The 26,232-nt window shown below is 46.7% G+C and overlaps 3 protein-coding genes across 3 annotated transcripts; 2 read left to right on the top strand and 1 right to left on the bottom strand.

Annotated features, from left to right (window-relative positions):
• The first annotated feature begins 2,378 nt into the window (after positions 1-2,378).
• Positions 2,379-3,437, top strand: LOC137833221 (uncharacterized). The gene has a single exon (XM_068641582.1). The coding sequence runs from the start codon at positions 2,379-2,381 to the stop codon at positions 3,435-3,437; it is 1,059 nt and encodes a 352-aa protein (XP_068497683.1).
• Positions 3,438-5,339: 1,902 nt separating this feature from the next.
• On the top strand, positions 5,340-6,410 carry LOC137833220 (uncharacterized). The gene has a single exon (XM_068641581.1). The coding sequence runs from the start codon at positions 5,340-5,342 to the stop codon at positions 6,408-6,410; it is 1,071 nt and encodes a 356-aa protein (XP_068497682.1).
• A 9,177-nt stretch (positions 6,411-15,587) lies between these two features.
• LOC137833219 (uncharacterized) lies at positions 15,588-24,800 on the bottom strand. The gene is made up of 7 exons (XM_068641580.1): positions 23,759-24,800; positions 22,806-23,558; positions 21,351-22,165; positions 20,291-21,058; positions 19,592-19,870; positions 15,965-16,113; positions 15,588-15,648 (listed from the first exon to the last, which is right to left on the bottom strand). Exons 1-7 carry the CDS (start codon positions 24,798-24,800, stop codon positions 15,588-15,590), a joined length of 3,867 nt encoding a protein of 1,288 aa, XP_068497681.1.
• Positions 24,801-26,232: the final 1,432 nt, after the last annotated feature.

Raw genomic sequence — 26,232 nt, 5'->3', positions numbered from 1 at the left:
GATTTGTTTTCGATATTTCAAATCTTTTACAATGAAATTAAAAATCAATTTGAAGTTTCCATTTGCATTTTGCGCAGTGATAATGGGAGTGAGTATCTTTCTCATTCTTTTAAAAAATTCATGACTTCTCATGGTATTCTTCATCAAACTTCATGTGCTTATACACCTCAACAAAATGAGGTAGCTGAGCGCAAGAATAAATATCTTATTGAAACAACTCGTACTATTTTAATCCATGGTGATGTTCCTCAGCATTTTTAGGGTGATGTTGTTCTTAGTGCATGTTATCTCATTAATTTATGCCATCTTCTATTTTAGAGGATAAAATCCTCATTCTATTTTATTTCCACATGACCCTCTCCACTCCTTACCTCCCAAAGTTTTTGGGTACACATGCTTGTTCATAATTTTAGTCATGATCTTGATAAATTATCTGCTATGTCACACAATGTGTCTTTTTAGGGTTTACTAGATCATAAAAAGGATATAAATGTTTCTCACATTCTCTTAACTGTTATTTTATTTTAGCATATGTCACCTTCATTGAGTTTCCCCTTTACTTTAAGTCTTGTCTTTGTCCTTATGTGTGTCCATCTAATCAAGTTAATATTCCTCTTGTTGTGTACTGTTCCGTCCCCGGAACGTTGACTAAAGTCAAAGTCAAAGATACAGTGGGACCCATTGAGGGGCCCGAGGAAGGAGGATGAGGCGTCGCCAAGAACAAGAGGCGTCGCCAAGATGAGGCGTCGCAAGTAGAGGGAGTCGCCGGTATAAGGCGCTGACGGCGTCGCCAACATAAGGCGCTGATGGCGTCGTCCCCCGATACCCACGGGTAGGAAAGACTGTGGAGGGGACGAAATCGCCAGAGGCCAAGTTAGAGAGAGGAGAAAGATGGCTTTAAGATCGCAGTTATAATACCGATAGAGGTGGCTTTAGGGCCATAGTTCCAATACCAGTGGGGAGTATCCTGGCTCGTGAAGTCCACGCCACTTCAGGGTGATCCCTGGGATAGTTACGACCCAAGAGAGGGTCATGCCCAGGGATGAACCAGGTGCGTGGTGCGAAAGGAAGGTAGATACACTCCCAGGGTGAGTTACTGAAACCTGGGGAGCATGAGTTGGCACCCAGAATGTCACCCCCTGCGCCAGCGACACTTCGAGAAGGAGGAAACTCACATGACAGAATGTCCTTAAGATTGGGATACGGCGCCGTGAGGCCCTCCACGTGTGATAGTAATCAAGTCAGAGAAAAGATAGTGAGTCAACAAGAAGTTAGCAGAGATAGTAAATGAGGAAACATTAAATGTTTCCTCATCAGGTATGTTTTTATTCCAGTTAACGCTTTAAACGCTTTAAAGCGCTTTAAATGCCTCCATTAAAGGTTTTAAGGAAACGTGTTAAATGCGCCTTAAAGCGCCTTAAATGCACTTTAAGACGTGTTTAATGCAGGGTGGCGTTAAAAGGGTTTTTGAACGTCCGAAGCAGGGATCGGTTTTCTTTTGGCAAATTTTCCCCAGAGCACACTCTAGTTGCTTGCTCGAGCCCTGAGGTTACGGACAAGGGACTAGAGAAGGATTGTTTGCCAGAACCAGAAAATAGTACACAATATACAGTTCATTACCACCTTCAGAGCGTCTTTCACGGTGCTCCGATACGAAGGTGCAGAGTTTTGGTGTTTCTTGTTAGCTGACTTGAGCGTCGGAGTGCAAACGGCCGCTAGGGCGCCCATTTGTTCACTTCTTTGCAGGTGTTCGCAGATTACCAGAAAGGGGTGTCCATAGTAGACGGGCAAGGTCGCACAAAAAGACGTACCCAGGTCAACCAGCAGGAACATTTGGCGCCCACCGTGGGGCCGATTTAAAACATCAGTCCCATCACAGGTTCCAGACCGACAGTTCCAGAGAATTTATCGAAGCCACCGTAACAACAAGCTTGAGGGCCACGAGACAAGGTTCCACGCGCGCTACGAGTGAGGAAATGACCATGCAGCAGGTCATGGACATGATGCAGGGGCTGCAGGAGGAAATGGCAGAATCAAGGGCGGAGCACGAACGTATGCAGGCGGATCTCGCGGCCTCCCAGGCGAGGAACGAAGAGCTCCATCGCATGAATGAGGAGTTGCGCCGTGGTTTGTGCAACAACCAAGGGCGACGTGACCTATATGAGACCGAACGTCTCACCCCACCAAGGGAGTTTTCCACACCATTCTCGAAGGAGATTCTGGAAGCAGTGATCCCCAACACGTTCGCAGGGCCCAAGGTGATCTTCACCGGGATGGAGGATTCCGAAGCACATCTCACTGCGTTCCACACGCAGATGGTGCTAGTAGGCGGCTCCGATGCCGTGAGGTGCAAGCTTTTTATGAGCACCCTGACGGGAATGGCCATGGATTGGTTCATCAGCCTTCCAGACGGCCATATCACCTCCTTCCCGCAACTGTCGCGATTATTTAGGGAGCAATACCTAGCGAACAGGGCCCCGCCGCCCGTCTCATATGATTTGTTCGACGTGAAACAGTATCAAGGTGAGACTTTGAAGGAGTACATCAACCGTTTCGGGGCCCAAGTAGTAAAGGCTGGTACTACGGAAGAGCCCATGATCGTGTACGCATTCAGGAAAGGCGTGTGTCCTGGCCCCTTTTGCGAATCCATCATTCGCAATCGCCCCAGGAGCTTCGCTGAAATAAGGCGTCGCGCGGTGGAGCATATTGCTTCTGAAGGAGAGGTGTGTGAGAAGCGCACGAACGTCGCACCCTCACGCCCGAGGGCACAGACACGGGTTCAACCCGTCAGGGTCAACGAAACCACGACGGGAAGGAAGAATCAGGAAGGGAGACGCCCCTACGAGGCGAGAAAACCCCAACCCAGGGGTCAGGCGGGAGGGAATCGTTCGGCCAGGGAAAGGGCCAGACCAACAAGGTACGACTTCGTGGTGGAGTTGAAGGACCTGATCGCCGTACCTAATATAGCCGAAAGGTTGAGGCGACCAGCGAAGTCTGACAAGGTGCTGGGGCCTCGCAAGGACTCTTGGTGTGAGTTCCACGAAGCTTTCGGTCACCATATCAACAACTGCCTGTCGCTGGGGTACCAGTTAGACGAGTTGGTAAAAAGCGGGTTCTTGAAGGATTATCTCGCTGAACCCGCCACTACCGTGGCTCTGTCGGCACCAGCGGAGGATCAAGCGCATGAGATGCCAGTCCATGGCGAAGTTCACACCATTTACAGCGGCTTTTTGGGAGGAGGGCCCACTGCATCCCAACGCAGGAAATATGCGAGGGGAGTAAATTCGATTGATGAAAGAATCTCAGGTGACCCGTGGGAGTCAGACCTCATGTTCACAAGGGCAGACCTACGAGATGTTGTCCCCCACGACAATGACCCTGTGGTCATTTCGGTTGTCACGGCTGGAAGGAAGGTGCACAGGGTCCTAGTCGACTAGGGAAGTTCCGCAGATGTTATGTTCTGGTCGACATTTAACAAACTTCGGTTGTCTCCCGACCTTTTGAGGCCCTACACTGGGTGCTTGTATGGGTTTGCCGACAACCAGGTGGAAGTACGTGGCTACTTGGAGTTGAGGATGACGTTCACAGACGGAGTGGCCTCACGTACTGAAAGTATTTGGTACTTAGTTGTAAACGCCAATTCGGCTTACAACATTCTGTTGGGAAGACCGGCGTTGAATAGGCTGAGAGCAGTAGCCTCCACGCGCCACATGAAGATGAAGCTGCCAGATCTCAGTGGCAGGGTGATTGTCATCAAGTCAGATAAGGAAGAATCGCGAAAATGCTACAAAAACAGTTTAAAGACAAAGAGAGGTGTGTTCATGGTGTTCGAACATCCACCGAGTTCAGACATTGTGATGGAAGTAGAGCCCTTGAACGAGGCGACGCCTACGGAGTCAACGCCTGGCAAGGCCGCACCCGTAAAGGCGACGCCTAAAGCAGACGCGCGCACAGAGGAGAGGCATGACGACGCTTCGCCCGTGGAAGAGGCGTCGCCTAGAGAGCACTATAAGGCAACGCCCCCAAAAGAGGATAGCAGAGACCAACCAACGGCCAATGTGGTGGAGAGAGAGATCGGCAGCAAAACGTTCAAACTGGGGCGTTTGTTGAGCCAAGAGGAACAGGATGAAGTGGCGGAGGTGATTTCACGCCACTTAGGGTTTAGGGTTTAGGGGTTAGGGTTTAGGGTTTAGGGCATCGATCCCGACTTTTTATGCCACCACCTTAGCATGGACGCCACAATTCGCCCTGTGCGACAGAGGAGGAGAAAGTTTAACGAAGAAAGGCTCCTCGTGGTGAAGGAAGAGACACAGAAGTTGTTGAGCGCCGGACACATCCGGGAAATCCAATACCCCGAGTGGTTGGCCAACGTTGTTCTGGTGAAGAAAGCAAACGGGAAGTGGAGGATGTGTGTGGACTTCACGGACTTGAACAAGGCATGCCCCAAGGACTCATATCCACTACCCAGCATTGACGCCCTGGTGGATAATGCCTCGGGTTGCGAGATGCTGAGCTTTTTGGACGCTTTTTCGGGGTACAATCAGATCAAGATGCACCCGAGGGACGAGGGTAAAACAGCGTTCATGACAGAGACATGTAGCTACTGATACAAAGTGATGCTGTTTGGGTTAAAGAATGTGGGCGCCACCTATCAGAGGTTAATGGACAAGGTCCTGGCGCCCATGTTGGGAAGGAACGTGCAAGCCTATGTAGACGTCATGGTGGTAACTTCGCGCGATAGGAGGCGACATACAGCAGACCTGGAAGAGTTGTTTGCCACCATCTCAAAATATCGCCTCAAGCTGAACCCTGAGAAGTGTGTCTTTGGGGTTGAGGCAGGAAAGTTTTTAGGCTTCATGCTTACAGAAAGAGGAATTGAGGCAAACCCTGACAAATGCACAGCCATCATCGCTATGAGGAGCCTGACATCAGTGAAGGAAGTGCAACAACTGACAGGGCGAATGGCAGCATTATCAAGAATCGTTTCTGCAGAAGGGGAGAAGGGACACCCCTATTTCCAGTACCTCAAAAGAAATAGTCGCTTTGCGTGGACCGACGAGTGTGAAGTAGCTTTCATCAAGTTGAAAGAGTACTTGGCGACACCACCCGTCTTGTGCAAACCAGTGGCAGGCGTGCCGCTCCGACTATACTTTGCGGTAACAGAGCGGGCCATCAGTTATGTGATAGTCCAGGAGCAGGACCAAGTACAGAGGCCCATCTATTTTGTGAGTAAGGCCTTACAAGACCCTGAGACGAGGTATTAGTCGCTGGAAAAGGCAGCATTGGCCGTGGTATTCTCGACCAGGAGGCTCCGCCACTACTTTCACAGTTTTACAGTAATGGTGATGACGAACCTCCCCATACAAAAGGTACTGCAGAAACCTGACGTTGCTGGAAGGATGGTTCGCTGGGCGGTGGAGCTGTCAGAGTTTGACATCCAGTACGAGCCCAGAGGATCTATCAAAGGACAGGTATATGCGGATTTCGTTGCAGAGCTCTCACCCGGAGGCGACCAAGAGGCGGAGTCGGGATCGCAGTGGTTGCTCTCGGTCGATGGCTCCTCCAATCAGCAAGGAAGTGGAGCAGGAATAGTCTTGGAGGGACCTAATGGTGTGCTGATCGAGCAAGCTTTGCGTTTCGCTTTTAAAGCGAGCAATAACCAGGCTGAGTACGAGGCATTGATCGCAGGGATGCTCCTGGCCAAGGAGATGGGTGCGCAGAACCTCCTGGTGAAGAGTGATTCACAGCTGATCACAGGGCAAGTCTCGGGAGAATTTCAAGCTAAGGACCCACAAATGGCGACGTATTTAAGGTACGTCCAGCTGCTGAAGGGAGCATTTAGCACTCTTGAGCTAGTACATGTTCCGAGAGAGCAGAATGCCAGAGCTGACCTGCTTGCCAAGCTGGCCAGCTCAGGCAAGGGGGGCAGACAGATGACAGTAATCCAAGAGACACTCAAAGCTCTGCGAAAATTCGTGGAAGATAACAGAGTGGACGTCCTCCATATTTGTACAGCGAGAGGGAGACCAAGGAGTCATCGTTCTTTGACTCAAGATACGATGAAGACACCCCGCATCAGCACATATGCGGACGCACCCGAGGAAGGAAAGCATACACAGATATATGCTTTAGCAGAGGGAGACACTTGGATGACGCCATACAGACGATACGTGGCGGATGGGGTTCTCCCAGCAGAACCAGAAGAAGGCAAGAAGATTAAGAGGAACGCTGTAAGATATACCCTGGTAGACGGGATATTGTTCAGACACGGGTTCACACACCCCATCCTGACGTGCGTAAGCGGCGACGAGTGCACCAGGATAATGGCTGAACTCCACGAAGGTATCTGCGGGAGTCACGTGGGAGGAAGGTCTTTAGCTTCCAAAGTGATACGTGCCGGCTTCTACTGACCGACAGTGAAAGAGGTTTGCGTGCGGCACGCCCAGCGCTGCAAGCAGTGTCAGAGGCACGCTGATTGGCACAAGGCGCCGCCAGAGGAGTTGAGATCCACATACAGCCCATGGCTTTTTCATACGTGGGGAATCGACATCCTAGGCCCTTTCCCACTGACGATAAGACAGATGAAATACCTGATCGTCGCCATTGAATACTTCACCAAGTGGATAGAGGCGGAGCCCGTGGCCCAGATTACTGCGCACAAGGTGCAGCACTTTGTTTGGAAGAACATCGTGTGTCGCTTCGGTGTACCTAGGCGGCTGGTGTCCGACAATGGCACCCAGTTTGCAAGCCAACAGCTGAGAAACCTGTGCGCAGAGGTAGGCATCAAGCAGGTGTTCGCATCAGTCGAACACCCCTAGACGAATGGACAAGTAGAGTCAGCGAATAGAGTTTTGCTGAGAGGACTGAAGAGAAGGTTAGAAAAAGCTAAAGGGGCGTGGACAGAAGAAGTGCCAAGGATTGTATGGGCGTACCACACCACACCCCAATCCGCCACCATGGAAACGCCTTTCAGTCTAGTATATGGGTCAGATGCGATGATCCCAGTCGAGATCCCCGAAAGCTCGCCACATTACCAGAATTTTGTGGCTGAAGAGTCCAATGAAGAAAGGCGAGTGAACCTAGACTTACTAGACGAAGCAAGAATAAAGGCCGAGGCAGTAAAGAGAAGAGTGGAGCGACAGTATAGCTCCAAGGTAAAGCCCCGGCAATTCCAGGTTGGTGACTTAGTCATGAGGAAGGCTCACCCATATGAGCTAGAGAATAAGTTATCTCCCAAATGGACCGGACCCTTCAGAGTCACCAAAACCAAGGGGAATGGTTCATACGATCTAGAGACTTTGGACGGAGATCCCATTCCACGCAGCTGGAATGCGGTCAATTTAAAATTTTATTTTAGTTAAACTATGAGTAACGAAATACGAATTGTAAAGGGGACACTCTTTTTCCCTCTCGGGGGTTTTTTAATGAGGTCACCCAAGTAAAAGAGAAGTTCAAGAAAACTTTGTCTCAGTTTTCCTCCTCCCACTCAAAGTGTAAGACCAAAGGTTAAAGAGATAAAAGACAAAGACCCAAGGCAGCGTCAGGCGTCGCCAAGATGAGGCGTCGCCAAACGTAGGCATCGCCTAAGCAAGGCGTCGGCAACAGGAGATGCCGCCAAGATAGAACATCGCCGAGATAAAGAGTCGCCAACGTGAGGCGTCGCCAAACGTAGGCATCGCCGAATAAGGAGCAGACATCAGAATCCAAAGCAAGTAGTAAGAACACGTGCGTTCACCTAGAGGTCAAGATGACAGGTATGTCCAACACAAGGTAAAACCTGGGAGTTTTAGTCCTTGAGCAGGGGTTAAGGGATTCCTTCGGGACGCCCCCTCCTCAAGTATGAATAACTAGCCCCAGTATCAGATGGTAGCACTTCGCCTTGGTGTTTTTAGACACCCTGAGGACGATACTACGCTGCTGTAATAGGCCTCTCCTCAGGCGCGGGCACCAAGCACCAAAGAGATAAGGAACCAGTCGCCTTGGTGTTTGAGATATTCCATGGACGATACGGCGCTGTTATACAGGCCTCTCCATGGGCGTGGGCACCAAAGCGCGATTTTGTCCCTAGTGTTAGACACGCTAAGGGCACCCAGAGCACGTCTCCCCTTAAGCGTGGACACTCAGTACAGGAAAAATAAACCCTCCTAAAAACGATGGAGGGTAGTGCCGGAGGTAACACACGCAGCATGGCAGAGGAAGCAGAAGTAGACGCAAATATGCAAAAATAAAATGGGCAGCGCTTAGGCGAAATCAAAGTATAGATCAAGAGTTAGGGTTACAGATAAAGTTCGTGATAACTGCAGATTAGACAAAGGGCAATCATGTACACGCCCTATATTCATATGAAAAAGCGAAATCAGGCCACCTTTTAGTGGCCTCCGGAGTCTAAATGGGATGATGATGAAGCCTCGTTCTCGGACCTCAACGCCTGGGCCAACTGCGACCTTTGTTGTCGGTTTATCTTCGAACCTGCACCAAAAGAGACAAGCATGGTGAAGGCACCACAAGATAAGTCATGCGAAAATCCAGTAAGGGCGAAGAATGGGAGGTTTTAAGGTAATCTCTCATACATATATATTTTTCCAAGGCCTCAGCGTTGTACTCCAAACTTATAAAAGCGGCAGCATCAAAACCCGCCGCCCCAGCCAAAATCCGACAAGCTTCCTGGTCGTTCAAAGGCAACCTCTTAAGAGGCCTGGACTTCAGGGCTCTTGTCTCCCTCACCCAGTACAGTGGAAAGCCGTCCAGGGCGGAAGGCACGAGGTCGGAACAACAAACCTTAAAGAACTTGCCCTTCCACCCTATGAAGGAGTGCTGGAAGGGGGTTAGGAGGACCCTGCCGGGAACGTTGTTGAGGGTCACCCAAAGGTTGTTTCTTTGCTTCTTCACCTCGAAGAAGTGAAGGAAGATGTCCACAGAGGGTGCACACCCCAGGAAACCAAACAGTATGTTGAAGGCTTTGACGAAAGTCCAACTGTTAGGGTACAGCTGGGCTGGTGCAGCATTAATCTTCGTCAGCAGTTCCCTCTCGAACCTAGAGAAGGGCAGGCGCACACCGACGCTCTTGAAGACCACCTGGTAGAAGTAGAAAAAGGGAACTCCATTGTTGGCCCGCTCGTCCCCACACACCGGCTCCCCTAAGGCGCAAGGAAGCACGACGATATCGTCATCATGCCTCTTCGCGAAGGCACGGTGGTCATAGGTACTCGGGTCCCCCACATGTTCCCTCAGGGCCCTGCCAGAGAGTAAGTTAGAACACTCGTCGAGAAGTTCGCGCGAAGCCCATACGTAAAGATCCTTAGGGTTGACTCTGGGGGAAGGAGGATTGGTAGACATGTTGGCACGTGCTGTCGGTGAAGGAACTAAAAGATCAAAGAAGAAAGATTCGGTAGAAATGCAGAAGGGAAGTGTCAACGGGAAAAGAACGCAGGAAGAACTCTTTGGAAGGAAGAGGAACGGTGCGAAGAAGATGCGAAAACACAGAAACGATGAGTGCAAGTACAGGATTTCAAAGACCCAAACATTACAGTTGAGGCGCCAAAGGACACGAAAATGGACACCGTGCGATCAAGCCACGTGTCAGGAGATTGGAGGACGACCCTTAGCGTCACTTTTTCTTGGTCAGAGAGTGTCATATCGACAGAGTCCCCGAGGGTACGACGCGCCGGCGAAGAAGAGAACATCTTGTCAAAAACTCAGAAAACGTCAAGATCAAATCGAACAGGGGAACGCCCCATCAGCAATATGGAAAATGCCACGTGGATGGCGTGGGCGAGACCTTAGTCTTTTCGCTGAGGCAAATGTCCCGCCCCCGGGCGTTGACCAGAGTCAAAGTCAAAGTCAACGTCAAGGCCAAAGTCAACAGATTGATCGCACCAGGCATCGCCAAGATAGGGCGTCGTCAGAAGGAGGCATCGCCAGGATGAGGCGTCGCCAGTATAAGACGCCGATGGCGTCACCAGTATAAGGCACTGATGGCGTCGCCCCCCGATACCCACGGGTAGGAAAGACTGTGGAGGGGACGAAATCGCCAGAAGCCAAGCAAGTCACCAGCAGTGTTGCTCCCCGATACCCGTGGGAAGGAAAGACCATGGAGGGAGTGACCCCACGGGAGGCTTCAAGCCCGCCTAACGCTTGGCGTTTCTAGACACCCTGAGGACAATACGACACTGCTGTAGTAGGCCTCTCCTCAGGCGTGGGCGCCAAGCACCAAGAGTTAAGGGACAAGTTGCCTTGGTGTTTAAGACACTCCATGGACGATACGACACTGTTATGTAGGCCTCTCCATGGGCGTGGGCACCAAAGCGCGACTTTGTCCCAAGTGTTCAGACACGCTAAGGACACCCAGAGCAGGTCTCTCCTCGAGCGTGGACATTCAGCGCAGAATAAGAAGAAGAAGAAGCGTGAAAGCACGAGATGCCAAAGACAAGAAAAATACGGGGGGCCGGGTGAGGCTCTAAGAGCAAAGATCACAATCTAATGACATCTGTTTTCTCATGAATAGGCGAGCAATAAAGCAGGAATTAATAGCGAAAGTAAAGCGTAAATTGCGTTCCCAGTAAATGTATAGAAGGGTCGAGTGCTACGAGTGTTCAGATATTTACAAATCACCAAAACAAGGGAAAGACAAGAGGTAAAAATGGAAGCTGAGAGCCTGCGGTTCAATCCTCCAGGTCAAGAGGCACCACCTTCCCATCAACGATATGGTTAGTAGGGTCGCAGTTCGAGATGTTAATCCCTAGGTTCTCGCAAGATGCTTGAGCCAGGGCCTCCTTGAAGCCTTCCTCGAACATGCCCGCCATCTCGTTGGTGAGCTCCTGGTTCGCCCTCTCCAGCTCATCGATCCTGGAATCCTTAGACGCCAGCTGCTTTTCCAAGAACTCCTTCCCCACCTGGAGCTTGTTGGATTCAGTGTGGAGCCTCTCACATTTAGCTTGGATAAGGTCGACAGCCTCAACCTTTGCCGCCAGGGCACCCTCGGCCTCGGTCAGTTTCTGCCCCCGAGCGGCATACAACTCTTCAATTTCTTTCTGCTGCACTTCGAAGGCATGAACCACCTCTGGAAGGCCAATGTTTTGGATTTGATGGTAGGTGAAGAGGGCCAGCAGGTCTGCATACGCTTGTTCGTTCTCGTGTGCATATGCTTCGGCCCCCCTCTTGGGTCATCTTCAATGAAGCTTGGTGAGTTTCCTCCCTAAGCCCCCAAGCCTTTTTCTCCTCCTTCAGTGGCCCCACCTCCTGTTTCAGACTTTGGAGGGCCTGCCTCCCCGTCGTGACGCTCTGGGCCTGGGAGCGCCAGTCGAGTGCTATCGCCAGGAAGGCCCCCATGTAGAAGGGCATGCCTTCTCCCCTGTTGGGGTTTCCCGGCGACATCCCCTCGTTGAATCCCTGCGCAAACTGCCTGAACACGGTGTTGGGGATCAGAATCTCGGGGAGAGAAGGAATAGGAGCAGGCGCGGGAAGGGCTGAGCCTGAAGCTGCAACTGCTTCAGACAATGGTAGTGGCGGAGGAGAAGACTCAGCCCCTTCATCCCGTTCTTCTTGGACTGTTTGAGGTGGGGGAGACGTGGCACTTGAAGGGCTGTCCCTTAGAGAGTCCACGCCACCACCAGGAGACGCGGTTGGCAGGGTAGGGACCCTAGTAGCCTTTCTTTTTTTTTTGAAGACCAAGCCAACATCCGAGTCTTCGCTATCAGAAGTTATCTCCAGCACCCTCTTCCCTTTATCTGGGGGTGTTGGAGCACACGTCAAAGTCGCGGCCAATGGGACCGCATCAAAGGGAGAAGGGGAAGTAGGAGTTTGGTATGTTTGGGGAGAGGATGATGGAGATGGTAGGGAAACGATGGGCGCCGGGGGAGTGGGGGGAGGCACGTCAAGGGCGAGGGAGTCCCCACCCCCTTTGGCGGATTTCATTTGCTTCAAGGCCTTGGCGAGTGTGCGGCGCTTTGAAGAATCCATTATTGAACCTGCGTCATTCAGAATAACCAAGCAAAGATTAACTCGGGTGAGAAAGGATGAAAGCACATGTAGGCAAACCACTGAAGTTCAAGCAATTCCAGTAAGTTCACATACAACAATTTGGACAATCCGATTCAAACAAGACCAAGTAAGTGCAAGTAAGTGCAAGCAAGTTCAAGCAGACGTAATCAAAAGCAAATACCGAAGTAGGTGGAAAGGCCGTGGGCCTTGAACTCGTTGGCAATAAGCTTGGCGGTGTCAAAAACCACCCCGAGCCCAGCTAAGACCTTGCATACCTCCCTTTCAGCGGAGGCAAGTTCATCCAAGGCCTTGGGCTTGGTCGATATGGGCTTCTCCGACCAGTACAGGGGAAAGCCCTCCAGTGCAGTGGGATCAAATTTAGTGGCACGCACCTTGAAGAACTTTCCCTTCCACCCCTTGAATGAGTTTTGGAAGAGGGTAAGGATGATGCGACCGGCGATGCCGGAGAAGCTCATCCAGAGACTCTTGCCCTGCTTTTTCACCTCGAAGAAGTGAAGAAAGATGTCCACGGAAGGGGGAATACCCAGGTGGCCGCAGAGAATTTGGAAGCCCCTTACGAACGCCCAGCTGTTGGGGTGAAGCTGGGCAGGGGCAGTGTTGATCTCGGTGAGTAACTCCCTTTCGAAAAAAGTAAAGGGAAGGCGCAGGCCCACTCGTTTGAATACCATTTGGTAGATGAAGAAGAAAGGACTTCCCCCAGTGACCCTTTCGTCTATGCAAACGGGTTCCCCCGGCTTTACACGACATACGAAGATGTGGGAGTCGTGGATCTTGTGGAATGCGTTGAAATTGTAGAGTGTGGGGTCCCCCCTATGGGCCTCAACGTCTTCGACAGAGGTTAAGGTGGAGCACTCCGCAAGAAGTTCATCGGAGGCCCAACGGTATTCCTCCTTGTAGTTGGACCTGGGGGTGGAGGAGTAGCAGTAGTCTTGGTTTTCGCCATCGACTCAAGAGCTGAAGAATGAAGAAAAAGAAAGGGCTCAGCAAAAAGGGGGTTTTGAAGAAGAAAAAAAGGGGAAAAAGAGAAACCCTCGACAAACCCTACCCACGCGAAAAAGAGGAGAAAGACATAGGAACAGGGAAACACAAGAACAGTGCGACAAGGAAAGAAGATAAACAGTCCCAGGCAGTTCATTCACACACAAAGCAAGGCAGTGAAGAAGAAGAGTCATCGAGGGGGAAAGATCGTACCTTTGAGTATTGGAGTGGTTGGAGATGGATAGTGTGCAGGAAGAACAAAGGTTGCAGAGAGCCTCAAGCGTTCAGAGAAAGAAGATGAACAGTGAAGTGCGAAAGAGAGTGAATGGAACAGTGATTTCAAGCGCGGGCTCTGGGGTAACTTAAACGTTACGAAGGAAGCCCAAAGGATGTTAAAACAGGACCGTTCAATAAGTCCACGTGTCGAAGGATCATGCGCTCCCTGGGAGCGCAAGAGGCTCTGAATGGTGACCGCGTGATGAGTCATGTGGCCAGCGATTAAGCGTGAACCAAAGCGTCACTTTTCCCGATTCAGAGGATGTCCCATCAGCCATTAAGAAGATGTCACGTCAACTGCTCAGGGAAGGTCATGTCAACTGTTCGGGGAATGATGACATGTCACCAGAGTGCCACGTGGATGGCGTGGGCGAAGCCTTAGTCTTTTCGCTGAAGACAAGTCATCAGCTCAAGACTTGGGGGCTTGTGTACCGTCCCGTCCCCGGAACGTTGACTAAAGTCAAAGTCAAAGATACGGTGGGACCCATTGAGGGGCCCGAGGAAGGAGGATGAGGCGTCGCCAAGATGAGGCGTCGCCAGTAGAGGGAGTCGCCGGTATAAGGCACTGACGGCGTCGCCAACATAAGGCGCTGATGGCGTCGTCCCCAGATACCCACGGGTAGGAAAGACTGTGGAGGGGACGAAATCGCCAGAGGCCAAGTTAGAGAGAGGAGAAAGATGGCTTTAAGATCGCAGTTATAATACCGATAGAGGTGGCTTCAGGGCCATAGTTCCAATACCAGTGGGGAGTATCCTGGCTCGTGAAGTCCACGCCAATTCAGGGTGATCCCTGGGATAGTTACGACCCAAGAGAGGGTCATGCCCAGGGATGAACCAGGTGCGTGGTGCGAGAGGAAGGTAGATACACTCCCAGGGTGAGTGGCTGAAACCTGGGGAGCATGAGTTAGCACCCAGAATGTCACCCCCTGCGCCAGCGGCACTTCGAGAAAGAGGAAACTCACGTGACAGAATGTCCTTAAGATTGGGATACGGCGTCGTGAGGCCCTCCACGTTTGATAGTAATCAAGTCAGAGAAAAGATAGTGAGTCAACGAGAAGTTAGCAGAGATAGTAAATGAGGAAACATTAAATGTTTCCTCATCAGGTATGTTTTTATTCCAGTTAATGCTTTAAACGCTTTAAAGCGCTTTAAATGCCTCCATTAAAGGTTTTAAGGAAACGTGTTAAATGCGCCTTAAAGCGCCTTAAATGCACTTTAAGACGTGTTTAATGCAGGGTGGCGTTAAAAGGGTTTTTGAACGTTCGAAGCAGGGATCGATTTTCTTTTGGCAAATTTTCCCCAGAGCACACTCTAGTTGCTTGCTCGAGCCCTGAGGTTACGAACAAGGGACTAGAGAAGGATTGTTTGCCAAAACCAGAAAACAGTACACAATATACAGTTCATTACCACCTTCAGATCGTCTTTCACGGTGCTCCGATACGAAGGTGCAGAGTTTTGGTGTTTCTTGTTAGCTGACTTGAGTGTCGGAGTGCAAACGGCCGCTAGGGCGCCCATTTGTTCACTTCTTTGCAGGTGTTCACAGATTACCAGAAAGGGGTGTCCATAGCGGGCAAGGTCGCACAGAAAGACGTACCCAGGTCAACCGGCAGGAACATGTTGTAACTAGTGCACCTAAATATTCAACACCGCCACCAACTCTTCAGGTGTATAGTTGTCTTCAGACGTCCTATTGTCCATCAGATGACTCTATTTTAGTGCCAACATATTCACTCCCTACGGCTCTGACAGTTGAACCTATTCTTCCTATTTCCATTCGTAAAGGTATACATTCTACCCGTAATCCCTCTCCATTATCTCAACTTTTTTATACTTTTCTTTCATCTATTTCTTTTGTATCCATTCCAAAATATATACAACAATTATTACTTTAGGCAACAACATAAAATCGTGGTCTAAAGCATTAAAATCGTGGCCTAAAGTTTAAGCAACAACTTTTAGTTGTGGTCTAGGTGAGCGTGGTCGTTTGGAATAGGCCATGGTTTTTATAAAGACAACAATTTTAAAATCGTTGCCTAAAATCTTGATAATAGCCACAATTTTAAAAGCGTTGCTTAAAGTATTGACAAAAACAACAATATATTTCTTTAATTTTAGAAGAATTACTCATACAAAAGTTCAGGATAGAAAGAATAAATATTGAAGGATAATGTGTATTGAAATAGAAGTGACTCAACAAGAAATCTCACATATTTCAATAGATGTGTTCAAACTACATAATCAAAAAATTTGTCTTAAAGTATAATGATAATGATCAAGTCTTCAAAGTTAAAACTACAAACTTAGTTAAAAAAACATAATGTATTGTTTCTTTACTACATATCAATAAGTTCATTCTTCTTCAAGACTGTCTTTGTAGTCTTCGTTGCCTTCAAGCTGCAAAAAATACATAAATATATTCCACATGACCCACTTCACAGAACCAAGAATGGTTGTCTCAATGTGTTGTTAAAAAAAGATGACAATGTTGTTTGACGTATATAGAGAGAATTTTGCTTGCATTTCACCATATATTTTCTGCTTCATTTCGGATTCATATACATATGCTTAACAAACAAACAATGTTGTTAATGGTTATGTGTAATCGATATGGTATGGACTATACAGATTTCCAAAGCTAATTACTAAAGGACTACCCTTGCAACCCCAATAAAACAAGTTCTGCGTAAAATCCAGCATAAAAACAAAAAACCAGCCGTTATAGAGAAAACTCAACTGGCTACCTTCACCCTGAAGAAGCACAAAACGAATCCACTTTGTTGCTGCTATAAAATAAGAACTGTCCAAAGGTTGTTCATTGCCACAACACTCTAAGCCGATGGCTAGCTCTCTTCTAATACTCTGCAACAAAAATTGTAAAATTGCAACATTTCAAGCTACTGGAATTTTTACAATTTGATGGATAGGTCTAAAAAAATCCTTCCCTTCCCATTTCAACAATTCTATACCAACTATAGTATCTACAACTTTTATATTGCCAAAGTAAAAACCAGTCGCTGTTGCCAATCTACTTTTGTGACCACTTATGAAAAAAATTAGAGGTAGATTACTAACAATGTAAGTATATATTTTAACAGTACTTGAGAAAGAGATATTAGAAAAGTAACTTTTAAATTATCATAATTAAAAAATAATTTTAAATTTGTATGACCAAAAGTAAATTTATTCTAAATTTTAGAAAATAGAAAACATATTCAAGATTTTATTTTATTATATAAACAAGAACATGCCCGGATCCCAGCCCACCCTAAAAAGAAAATAAAAAAAAAACATCCCCAAATGGTGGAAGAATCTGTGCACAACATGAACTTTGGAAGAGAGTGTTATCGTACACTAGGAGAGTGGCTACATAAAGAAACATGTGATTGGGATATGATCTATAAGCCAATTACTCTTCCTTCAAATTTGGTGACAACAAAACTGTTGGGTCTATTAGTGTCTAAGTTCAAGAGGGGAGGGGTGAATTGAAGTTATAAAATTTTCGCAAACTGTTTTACAGTTTATCAGAGGAAAAAAGAGCAGGTTGTTTTTAGAATGAACAGATTGATTATGCACAACCCTTTAACACAAGCAAAACATATTCAGATCAGAATTGAGATCAAACAGTGAAATATGGCAAAAGCAGATTGGTTCACTTTTAACAGTTTTGAAGAACACAAAATATGCCAAAAGAACAATCAAGAGTATTCAACACAAGGCTTTAAAGACAATGAATCTTTATCAAGGATTTAATGAAGAAAACTATTCTTCCTTTAACCAATTACAAGCTTATGTTCAAAGGCTTTGTTTATGATTGAACCACTTTTCCAGATCACTAAAAACAGTTTTTATTAAGACCAGAATTAACAGGTTTATTTTCAAGTAAACAGATTTCGTTCTTGACAGATTAAACAAAAACCAGAATCGAGTGCAGGGTTGAGAAGATTTATGCAAGCACGGTTCATACTGGTTCACTCATAAAGAGCTACATCCATTTTCACCTCACTCCAAGGTGAAATCCACTAAAAACCAATTCCAAACAATTACAACACGACAGTACTTGTACCGCCCTGGTGGTCGGATGCAATGACGTGGCATCCTGTTACAGTGTAGGCGTGTTGACAAGACGCCAGGTTGACAGTTGGGAAGGAAGTCGGGAGGCACGTGTAGTCGCCGATAGTTAAGTTGGCGTGTTCCGATCTCCAGCTTACCAGAATAGGCGATCGCCAGGTTGAGGACGAAGTCGCCAGATGCAGACTCAGGCGACCAGGCAGTCGGAGATCGCCAGAACAAGCACATCGCCGAAGTTAAAGGAGAAGCAGATTATGAAGGCGGCCGGCGAGACCACAGGGAAGGTGTATGAAGGCCCTACCTCGCCAGTTTCAGTAGAGATCGCACTCCTGAGTTAGCTATGCACTGGGCAGCACCATGCATAGGTAACTTAGCCAAAATGAGAGTAGAAGTAGCGCCAAGTCAGGGAGCCTCCAGATGATGGCACGTGTACGGTTGGATACGAGCCACGTGTCCAAGTCAGTAACTGCCAGGAGAGAGAAAATCACCAGGTATATAAGAGTTCCTAACAGATTTTCTAAGGTACGCGCGTTCAGTTCATACACTTTACGCTTGCGAGTGACAGAGCTGTTTGTGAGAGAGATTTGCACGGTTCCAGTTCTTAGTATTTGGTGATACCGTCACTGACTTAAGCGTCGGAGTGCGATCGGCCGCAGCGGCGCCGTATCGTTTCTTTGCAGGTTCTTGAGATAGATCCAGAGGAGGAACGGAAGTGAGGAGCGGCGCGCACGTCGATCCTTTGACGAGGCATTCTCCAGCGCTCCGGTCAACAGGCAGGATCAGTACTTGAAACCTATAAGAACAATACAAACAAAGCTGAAAAACCCTATTTCGGCACACCTTGCGCTCCAAGAAACCCTATCAAAGAGTGACTAACGCTTACACCTTTACAAACAAGAATAAAGGAAAGATAACACCTGAAAATAAGATGCAAGAACTCAAAACCAGTAGTTCAATTGCTGCAGAACCGCACCAGCACCTTCACCAAGATCAAGGTTTTCCTAGAACAAGCACACTTAAATATCCCTTTGGAAAACCTTTCAAAAACTCAATTCAATTCTTCTTCTCACACAGAAGGTGTTTAAACTCTTTCAAAATCGTGATTGCTCAACTAATTTTCATTTGAGAAAGACTTTTCAATTTATAGAAAACAGTTTCTAACAACTTTTCAAAAACCAGTTAAAAAGTTGTTATAAAAACAACAGGTTGATTTAAAAACAAACAAATTGTTTTTCAAGAAAACCGCCAACTCAGCTTAACTGAAATAACTAACTGAACTGCATTTTGGGTGCCCTAACCAACTTTCGAAAAACCTTTCAGCAAACCAAAAATAAACCCATTCTTTTACAGAGAAACGAATTTATTTTTGTGCAGTATCCTGATTTTGAAGAAAACTCTAAAAAGCTTTTTGAAAACCATTTGACCAGTTTATTGTCTTGATCTTACTACCTTGATTAGGTATCTAGGATAGGTCATGTAGCAAAAGGCAACCTTAAACACACACTAGCCTAAATACAAGATCATCTAAAACACATTACAATCTTCAAAGAAAACTAGCTATTTTTTACATCAAACACACTAAGACTAGGTAGAGAAGAAGCTTCATCCATCTTCAACAATCTCCCCCTGTTTGATGGAGACAAATCCCCTTTGCTTTGCATAGCTTTGAAGGAAAGACATTATCAATACTTGCACTACAATTGGTTCCAGTATTTTTTTTAATTTTTTATTTTATCGGCAATAAAAAATAAATAAATAGGAACCACTTCAGGGGTGGTTCAACCCTTATACACGTGCCGACCTAGAACCTTCAGACTTACAAAACAAGCCTAACTCAGGAGATTAACCTCATGCAAACCAAAGGTTCTAAACACCAGTCAGAAAAGGAAAACGAGGCTGACCTACAGTTAATAGAAACCCACAACCAGACCTTTACTTGTACCAAAGAAAAAACTTCAGAAGCATCCCCCACTCCTCTATTAAAAATAATGTTATTCCTGTGCTTCCACAACTCGCTCACCACCCCTACCCAAATTGTGAACCAGACGTTATTAACCGTTTCTGAGGCACTGCTCAACCTGAAATTATCAAAATTACACTTTGGATGAATATGAGACGCCACCGAAACCCCAAGCCACCTATGGCACAACCCCCACACCCGCCTAGCAAAACTGCAATCGAAGAACAAATGACAACAAGACTCTTCCACCAACCCGCACAAACCACACGCCGAGCTAACCACCAAAACCCCTCTTCTACTCAAATTTACCCTGGTAGCAAGCTTGTTTTCCAACAGCCTCCAAGCCATAAGAGCTGCAGAGGAAATTGCCTTGCTCTTCCATAGCTTACTGAAAATTGGCGAAAGCGAAGTCTCTTTATCCTTTCTAACAAGATTATAGGCAGAATTAACCGAATAAGATTGGGAATCCCCTCCCTTCCAGATCCAACCATCCACCTCACCCGAAACAACTCGAGCCTCTAACAGAAGCTGACCCAACTGCTCCGCCAACGACTTCTCCCACTCAAAAAACGGTCTTCTCCAAGACAACTGCCAAACCCACTCACCATTCGACCAAAAGCCAACCTCAAACACCTTAGCGTTCTTGGAAGAGCTAATAGAAAACAACCTTGGAAATGAACTCTTCAGTGACTCACCGTTCAGCCACCTGTCTTCCTAAAAAAGTATATCCTTCCCTTCCCCTATTTTCCACTTGAAACCATCTGCAAAACTTCTCCCCCAACCCTCCGAGAACCACACCTCTTTCAAATCTTTCCACCATAGAGAACACCTTCTACCTCTTCCTTCCTCTCCCAGGCTTCTCCACCCTCCATATTTAGACTCAAGGATCTCCTTCCAAAGGCCTCTCTCGGTCGACCCCATCTTCCAAATCCACTTCCCCAATAAAGCCAGATTGAACAGTCTTACATCAATTACCCCCAACCCCCCAAACTTACGTGGCTTGCATACCTGACTCCATGAGGCCCAAGCCATCTTCCTTCCTTCTGCACCCCATCCCCAAAGGAAGTTTCTTTGCAACCTAATCAGCTTTCCAGCCACCCCCGAGGGCAATTTAAATAAAGACATATAGAATAACGGAATAAAGGATAGCACCGACTTGATCAAACAAACCCTCCCGGCCATCGACAAACATCTTCCCTTCCATCTGCTTAATCTAGTCTGAACCTTCTCGATCACCCCATTCCAAAAATCCCCTCTTTTATGACTCCCTCCGACAGGCATACCCAAGTATATAAAAGGAACAACCATCGTCTCACAATTGAGAATAGCTGCAAACCGCTGGAGCATTCCCTGGTCCAAACCTGTCCCACCAATCCTACTTTTCCCGAAGTTAACCCTTAACCCGAAAGAAAGTTCGAAACAGTGCAAAATCGCCTTAATGTTAAACACGCTTTTGACATTTGCTTCACAGAAAAACAAAGTATCATCTGCATATTGTAACATGTTGACCTTTACTTTATCCTTCCCAACCTCCAAACTATCAACCAACTTCTTTTCCTCCGCTACCCTTGCCACCCCAGCCAAACCTTCTGCTACAATGAGGAATAGAAAAGGAGCTAACGGATCTCCCTGACAAAGACCCCTTCTAGGAAGGAACTCCCTAGTTGGGCTCCCATCAACTCTTTCTTTTTCTCTTGTATTCTTCCAAAACCTCATTCGCGACAAGCACACTGTCCAATAAACCTCTTCCTTCAAGAAAAACCGACTGTCTGGCATCTATAATTTTTCCAATCACCTTTTTCAAACGCAAGGAAAGCGCTTTAGAAATGATCTTATACAGACAGCCTACTAAAGAAATAGGTCTAAACTCCCCTAACTGCTGTGGATTTTCTATTTTTGGAATCAGACAAAGAAAAGACGCGTTTGAACCTCTTGGCCAGCTGCCGTTACCTGCAAAATCCTTTACCGCCAACACCACGTCCTCTTTTAGAATGTCCCAACAAGATTTTATAAATCCAAAATTAAATCCTTCCGGACCGGGACTCTTTGAACTCTCACACCCCCAAACCGCTGCTTTCACTTCTTCATCCGAAAACTCGCCAACAAGCATCTCATTGTCTGCTTCAGAGATGGAATTGAAATCGATGTTATCCATTCTGACCTGACAACCATCATTCCAAGCAAACCTTTCTTCAAAAAACTCACAAACCTTAATCTTCACCTCCTCCTTATCGTCACTCCATTTATTATTGACGAAAATCCTGTGCAGTTGATTCCTAGCCCTCCTCCATTTTACCGAAGAGTGGAAGTACTTCGTATTAAGATCCCCCTGCTTGATCCAACTTTGTCTTGCTTTCTGAAACATAATCGCCTCTTGTTTAGACTTAGAGACAGATAGTTCGGCAAAGAGGGACTTTCTTTCTTCTCTTTCTGACTCATCTAACCCGTCTTCATCATCGCTCAAGTCTAGCTCGTCTAACCTCTGTTGGATTTCCTTACTAGACTGATTCGCATCTCCAAAGACCTCCTTGTTCCACACCTTTAAATCTGCTTTCAATCTTTTCAACTTTTCTTTGAACACAAAAATTCCTCTTCCTACCACCTTGTATGAAACCCAACTCGATTTCACAAACTCCTTAAAACCGCTATCTCTTTGCCACACATCCAAACACCTAAAAGGTTTCGGACCCCAATCCACTGAGACTTCCTTCAGCAACACTGCGCAATGATCCGAGATCGATCTGCTTAATACAAATTGTTGGCTGTTAGGCCACAGATCCAACCATTCTTTGGATACCAACACCCTGTCTATTCTGCTCTTGACCAAACCATTAGGTTTGAACCAAGTAAACTTCCTACCCACCAACGGGATATCCGCCAATTCTAAACTTTCAATAAACTAATTAAAACCCTTAATTTCTCTAGAGTAGTCAGATTCCGACATCTCACTCCTCCTTTCCTCCTGCCTTCTTATTGAATTAAAGTCCCCAATGATACACCATGCCTTTGAGAGTTGCCTCTGTCTGAAAGTGCCAACCTCCTTCCACATCTCTTTCTTCTCCCTAAGAGTACCGGAGCAGTAAATATTCCCAATGGTAAGGTGTACACCATTTCCTCTCTTCCACAAACCCTCTAAAACCGTGAAGTTTCTCCCATTTACGAAACTGGAAAGCTGGAACGACTTTTTACTCCACATCGTAAGCACTCCCCCTGCTTTATTTATTGCTTTGTTTTCCACCCAATCCACTTCATTGGTACCCCAAAGAAGACACACCTTCTCCCTGCTAAACTCCGAGCACTTTGTTTCTTGTAAACACACCATATCCACTTGTTCCCTACTGATCAAATCCCTTACATAATTCCTCTTTATAACGCCTCCCGCCCCTCTTATATTCAGACTAATTATCTTCATTAACTGCCTTTCTCCTTTCCTTCCACATCTTTCTCGTAGTTACTCCACCTTGATTAGACAACGAGCAAATACTATTTAAAACTACTTCTTCTCGGCCTGGGAACGAAAAACCTGCCTCTTTCCCGACTCCCCAGACACTGGAGGCTACATTCTTATCCGTCTTCACCCAGAAAATCCTATTACAGTTCTCAATAGCACTATCGGAAGCAAACATTGAATTCGACTCACTACCAGATTGATGGACCAAAAATACTTGGTCCACCTTAAGTTGCTTTCCGACTTTATCTCGAAGTAAAGCCTCAAACCTCCGTGAATCCTCCACTTCTTCTGACTTGTTACCATCTATCGACCCTCTACTCACCAAACTGTGGCTTTCTTCGTTTCTGTTTAAAAATGGTATCTCGTCCTCGCCCTCTTCATCCATCCTTACTCCTGCTAATTCCGAAACCTCCAAAGAGATTCCGGGCCTTATTGATTCTCCAACCCAACTCTTACTTCCCAAATGTTCCAGCAAAAAGTCTTCTGCAAGAGCCTCGGTATCCGCATCTTTGCAACCTTCCAATTCTTTTCCACCTACCTCTTTAATTAAAGCCTGTTGTGTGCCTACCTCCTCGTAATCCGCATCTTTGCAACCTTCCAATACTTTTCCACCTACCTCTTTAATTAAAGCATGTTGTGGTCCTACCTCCACGTAAGAATCCCACCCAAAATCCTTCCCACTCACATTGCAAATTTCCGCGCCTACCCCATTAACTCCTTCCAACACCTTAAGGGACCCACGGCCTGCAATACCCCTAGAATGCCTCCCCTCCACGTTGGAACCCACTCCACCCTTTTCGAAACTACTCCCTAATAACTCCTCTTCTACACTTCATAACCCACGCTCACCAATGCATGAGCTTCCTTCATCAATGCTCCTCCTACCCCAATCTGAAGTTGCCTTGGACTTATTGGGAATACATGCATCAGCCATTAAAGGTGAACTCACGCTTCCCACCTTTGCTCCTAGAAAATCGTTCTCCATTAAAGCACCACTTAAAGCATCTTGAAAAGGCACTCCTCACCTTGCTTGCGTACCCTACCTAGGGTTGATGATACCCGCCTGCCCTGGACGTCATCACCACCACCGTAAACCTCCGTTCCACCACCTCCTTCGTCGCCTACCTCCCCTCCTCCAACCGCTTCGAACTCGGATTTCGCCGAAACGCCTAAGCTTGCTCCTACACTTCCCTCCTCCGAGCTTGCCTCTGTATCCACCTCCGAGCCTCCTCCATCCCAATTACCGCTAACCTTCTTGTGGAAAAAGTCTGGGAAACTTGCCTCTTCTTCAAACGACACCGTGCACGAAACTCCATTGATGTTGAGGACCTTCGCCACTTTAACTACGTTGTTGAACGGGATTTTAACCCGTATACGCACGTATTCCAACTTTTCTTTCTTTTTTGTTGCTTCATCTATCTCCACCACCTCCCCTACCAACTCCCCTACCCTGAAAAAGCACTGATCGCACCACATTTGAAGCGGGATGCCTCTGCACCGAAGCCACACCGATCTCTCCTTCACTGCAAAGGACTCATCCCAAGGTGCAACCGTCAAGAACATTTCATCAAACCAGGCTTTATTTTCAGTTAAAATCTTACTCAATCCTTCACCTTCATCACATGACAGCAACACGTAACTTTCCCCAAGCTTCCTTATACTGACATGACTAAAGCCACCCAAGACAAAGCACTCTTTCAACGCCTGCATGCAAGACACCACCTTAAGGCTACCCACATAACAACCTTCGAGCCATGAAGGAGACTCTAAAGCCACCGTCAGTTCACTAACCTCTTCTCCATGTGCGCCACCTGCGTTCCCTCCAGTCCCGCTCTGAGCTACCTCCCCCGAAACCACTTGAGCAAACGACTGTTGCTGCTCCGTCTGACCCCGATTCCAGTTCGTCCTGGGTTGCGTCGCTCTCTTCCTTGGCGGCCAGCCAACCCCAGAGCCCTCATTTCTTTGCACCCTTGTACCCTCCGCCCTCTGGTACTTTGGAAGATTTACCTGCATCTTCCATGTACCAATCCATATTGAGTCCAACTCTTTCCAGAGATACAACGTCATTCACTCCCTGAAACCTTACGAACCCAAACTTTTGATTCCTTGTGTTGAGCTTTCTTGAAACAAAAACATCCAGCACCCTTCCCCACCTTTGAAAAACCCTCCATAAGTCTCTCTCCCGAAAGTGTTCAGGAAAGTTTGTGAAAAAGAAAGAAGTGTCAGCCATCTTCAGAAACTTACCCCACCGGAAACCTAACGGCAGTACGTATATGCTTCACGTAACCACCTTTCTCACATTCTCTCTGCTATCTTACATGATAAACAAAACTACGAGTATTTTTTTTTTTATTTGAATATGATACGCTGGTTCCAGTATATGCACAGAAAAGTGTTAGATGTAAAACAGAACTTAACAGATTTGTGTATTATGCTACCTCTCTGCAGGTTTAATAATTGAACCACATCAGCAACATACATGAGCTATTCTTCAACTATCATAACCTGTATCAAGCTATTTTTCTCCCCCTTTGGATTCATCAAACAGAATGGGAGCATGGGATAAAAGAAATACAGCATAGCCATACATGATAGTTTTTAGAAATAAAACAGCATAAAGTTCTTATTACAAACCAGTAAACTAAACATAACTAGTGCAGAAAATAAGAAATCAAATTATTCAACACGACATAAAAGAGAAGGATTTGGAAAGGATCACATGTGCTTATAGTACAGCTCAGCTAGCTGCTCCTAGACCCCTTCAATCTGATAGTCTAAGTGTTGAAACCTTGCTTGAGTCATTTCGAAATATGTCTTTTGATCATTTGTGAGTATGTCCAGCCTATCCAGAACCTGTCTTTCAAACATTGATAGAGGTTCACCTCTATATTCAGGTGCTTGATATGAAACCAATGCATTGTAATCTGTGGCAGCAACATCTTCATTCATGAAGGAGTGGATTGGTGATTCGTCCATGTGATGAGCTGGTGATTCAACCCTGTGAGATGATGAATGATGTATCCTATGGAATGATGCTTCTGCATCCTGCACAGTTTCATCTTCCCTATGCATTCCAGCATTCTCTTCCTCTCCATCTCCATGATTAGAGGCTTCATGCTCAGCTCTATGGGCAGCATTCTTTCTGAAAATCCAGCCATCTTCCTCCTTGTGAAATCCCATTTTCATGAGTGGAATTATCTATTTCACTTGCTGCTTTGATAGTATCATTTCTTTCATTTGTGGTATCCACTTCAAAATAGTCAATTAGTTTGGACACAAATATTTCATATGGAAAGCGATAATCAGGGAGCCTTGTGGATTTCAGCATGTGTTCCACCATAGTGCCTACCCAATTTACCTTAAGCTGACTCATTATGCAGTACAGCAAAATCAGGTCTTCCTCATGAAGAACAACATGATTGCTTCCTCTAGGAGTGAGTTGCTAAGCAATGATGTGAGCTAAGCGTCTTGGAATTAAAGTCAAGCTACATGCATGAAA

The sequence above is a fragment of the Phaseolus vulgaris genome, chromosome 6 (genome assembly GCF_000499845.2).
Source record: "Phaseolus vulgaris cultivar G19833 chromosome 6, P. vulgaris v2.0, whole genome shotgun sequence".
Lineage (NCBI taxonomy): Eukaryota > Viridiplantae > Streptophyta > Magnoliopsida > Fabales > Fabaceae > Phaseolus > Phaseolus vulgaris.
Note: the sequence above shows the minus strand (reverse complement) of the source record. Positions and strands in the feature narration are given on the sequence as shown.

Coding starts and splice junctions, on each gene's coding strand:
- LOC137833221 (XM_068641582.1), top strand. CDS start 2,379: ATGGCCATGGATTGGTTCATCAGCCTTCCAGACGGCCATATCACCTCC.
- LOC137833219 (XM_068641580.1), bottom strand. CDS start 24,800: ATGACGTTGTATCTCTGGAAAGAGTTGGACTCAATATGGATTGGTACA. Junction 16,114..19,591: donor AAAACAAGCTTGCTACCAGG/GTAAATTTGAGT, acceptor TTTTTGTTGCAG/AGTATTAGAAGAGAGCTAGC. Junction 15,649..15,964: donor AGTTTTCTCTATAACGGCTG/GTTTTTTGTTTT, acceptor TATTTTTTGCAG/CTTGAAGGCAACGAAGACTA.
- LOC137833220 (XM_068641581.1), top strand. CDS start 5,340: ATGGTGATGACGAACCTCCCCATACAAAAGGTACTGCAGAAACCTGAC.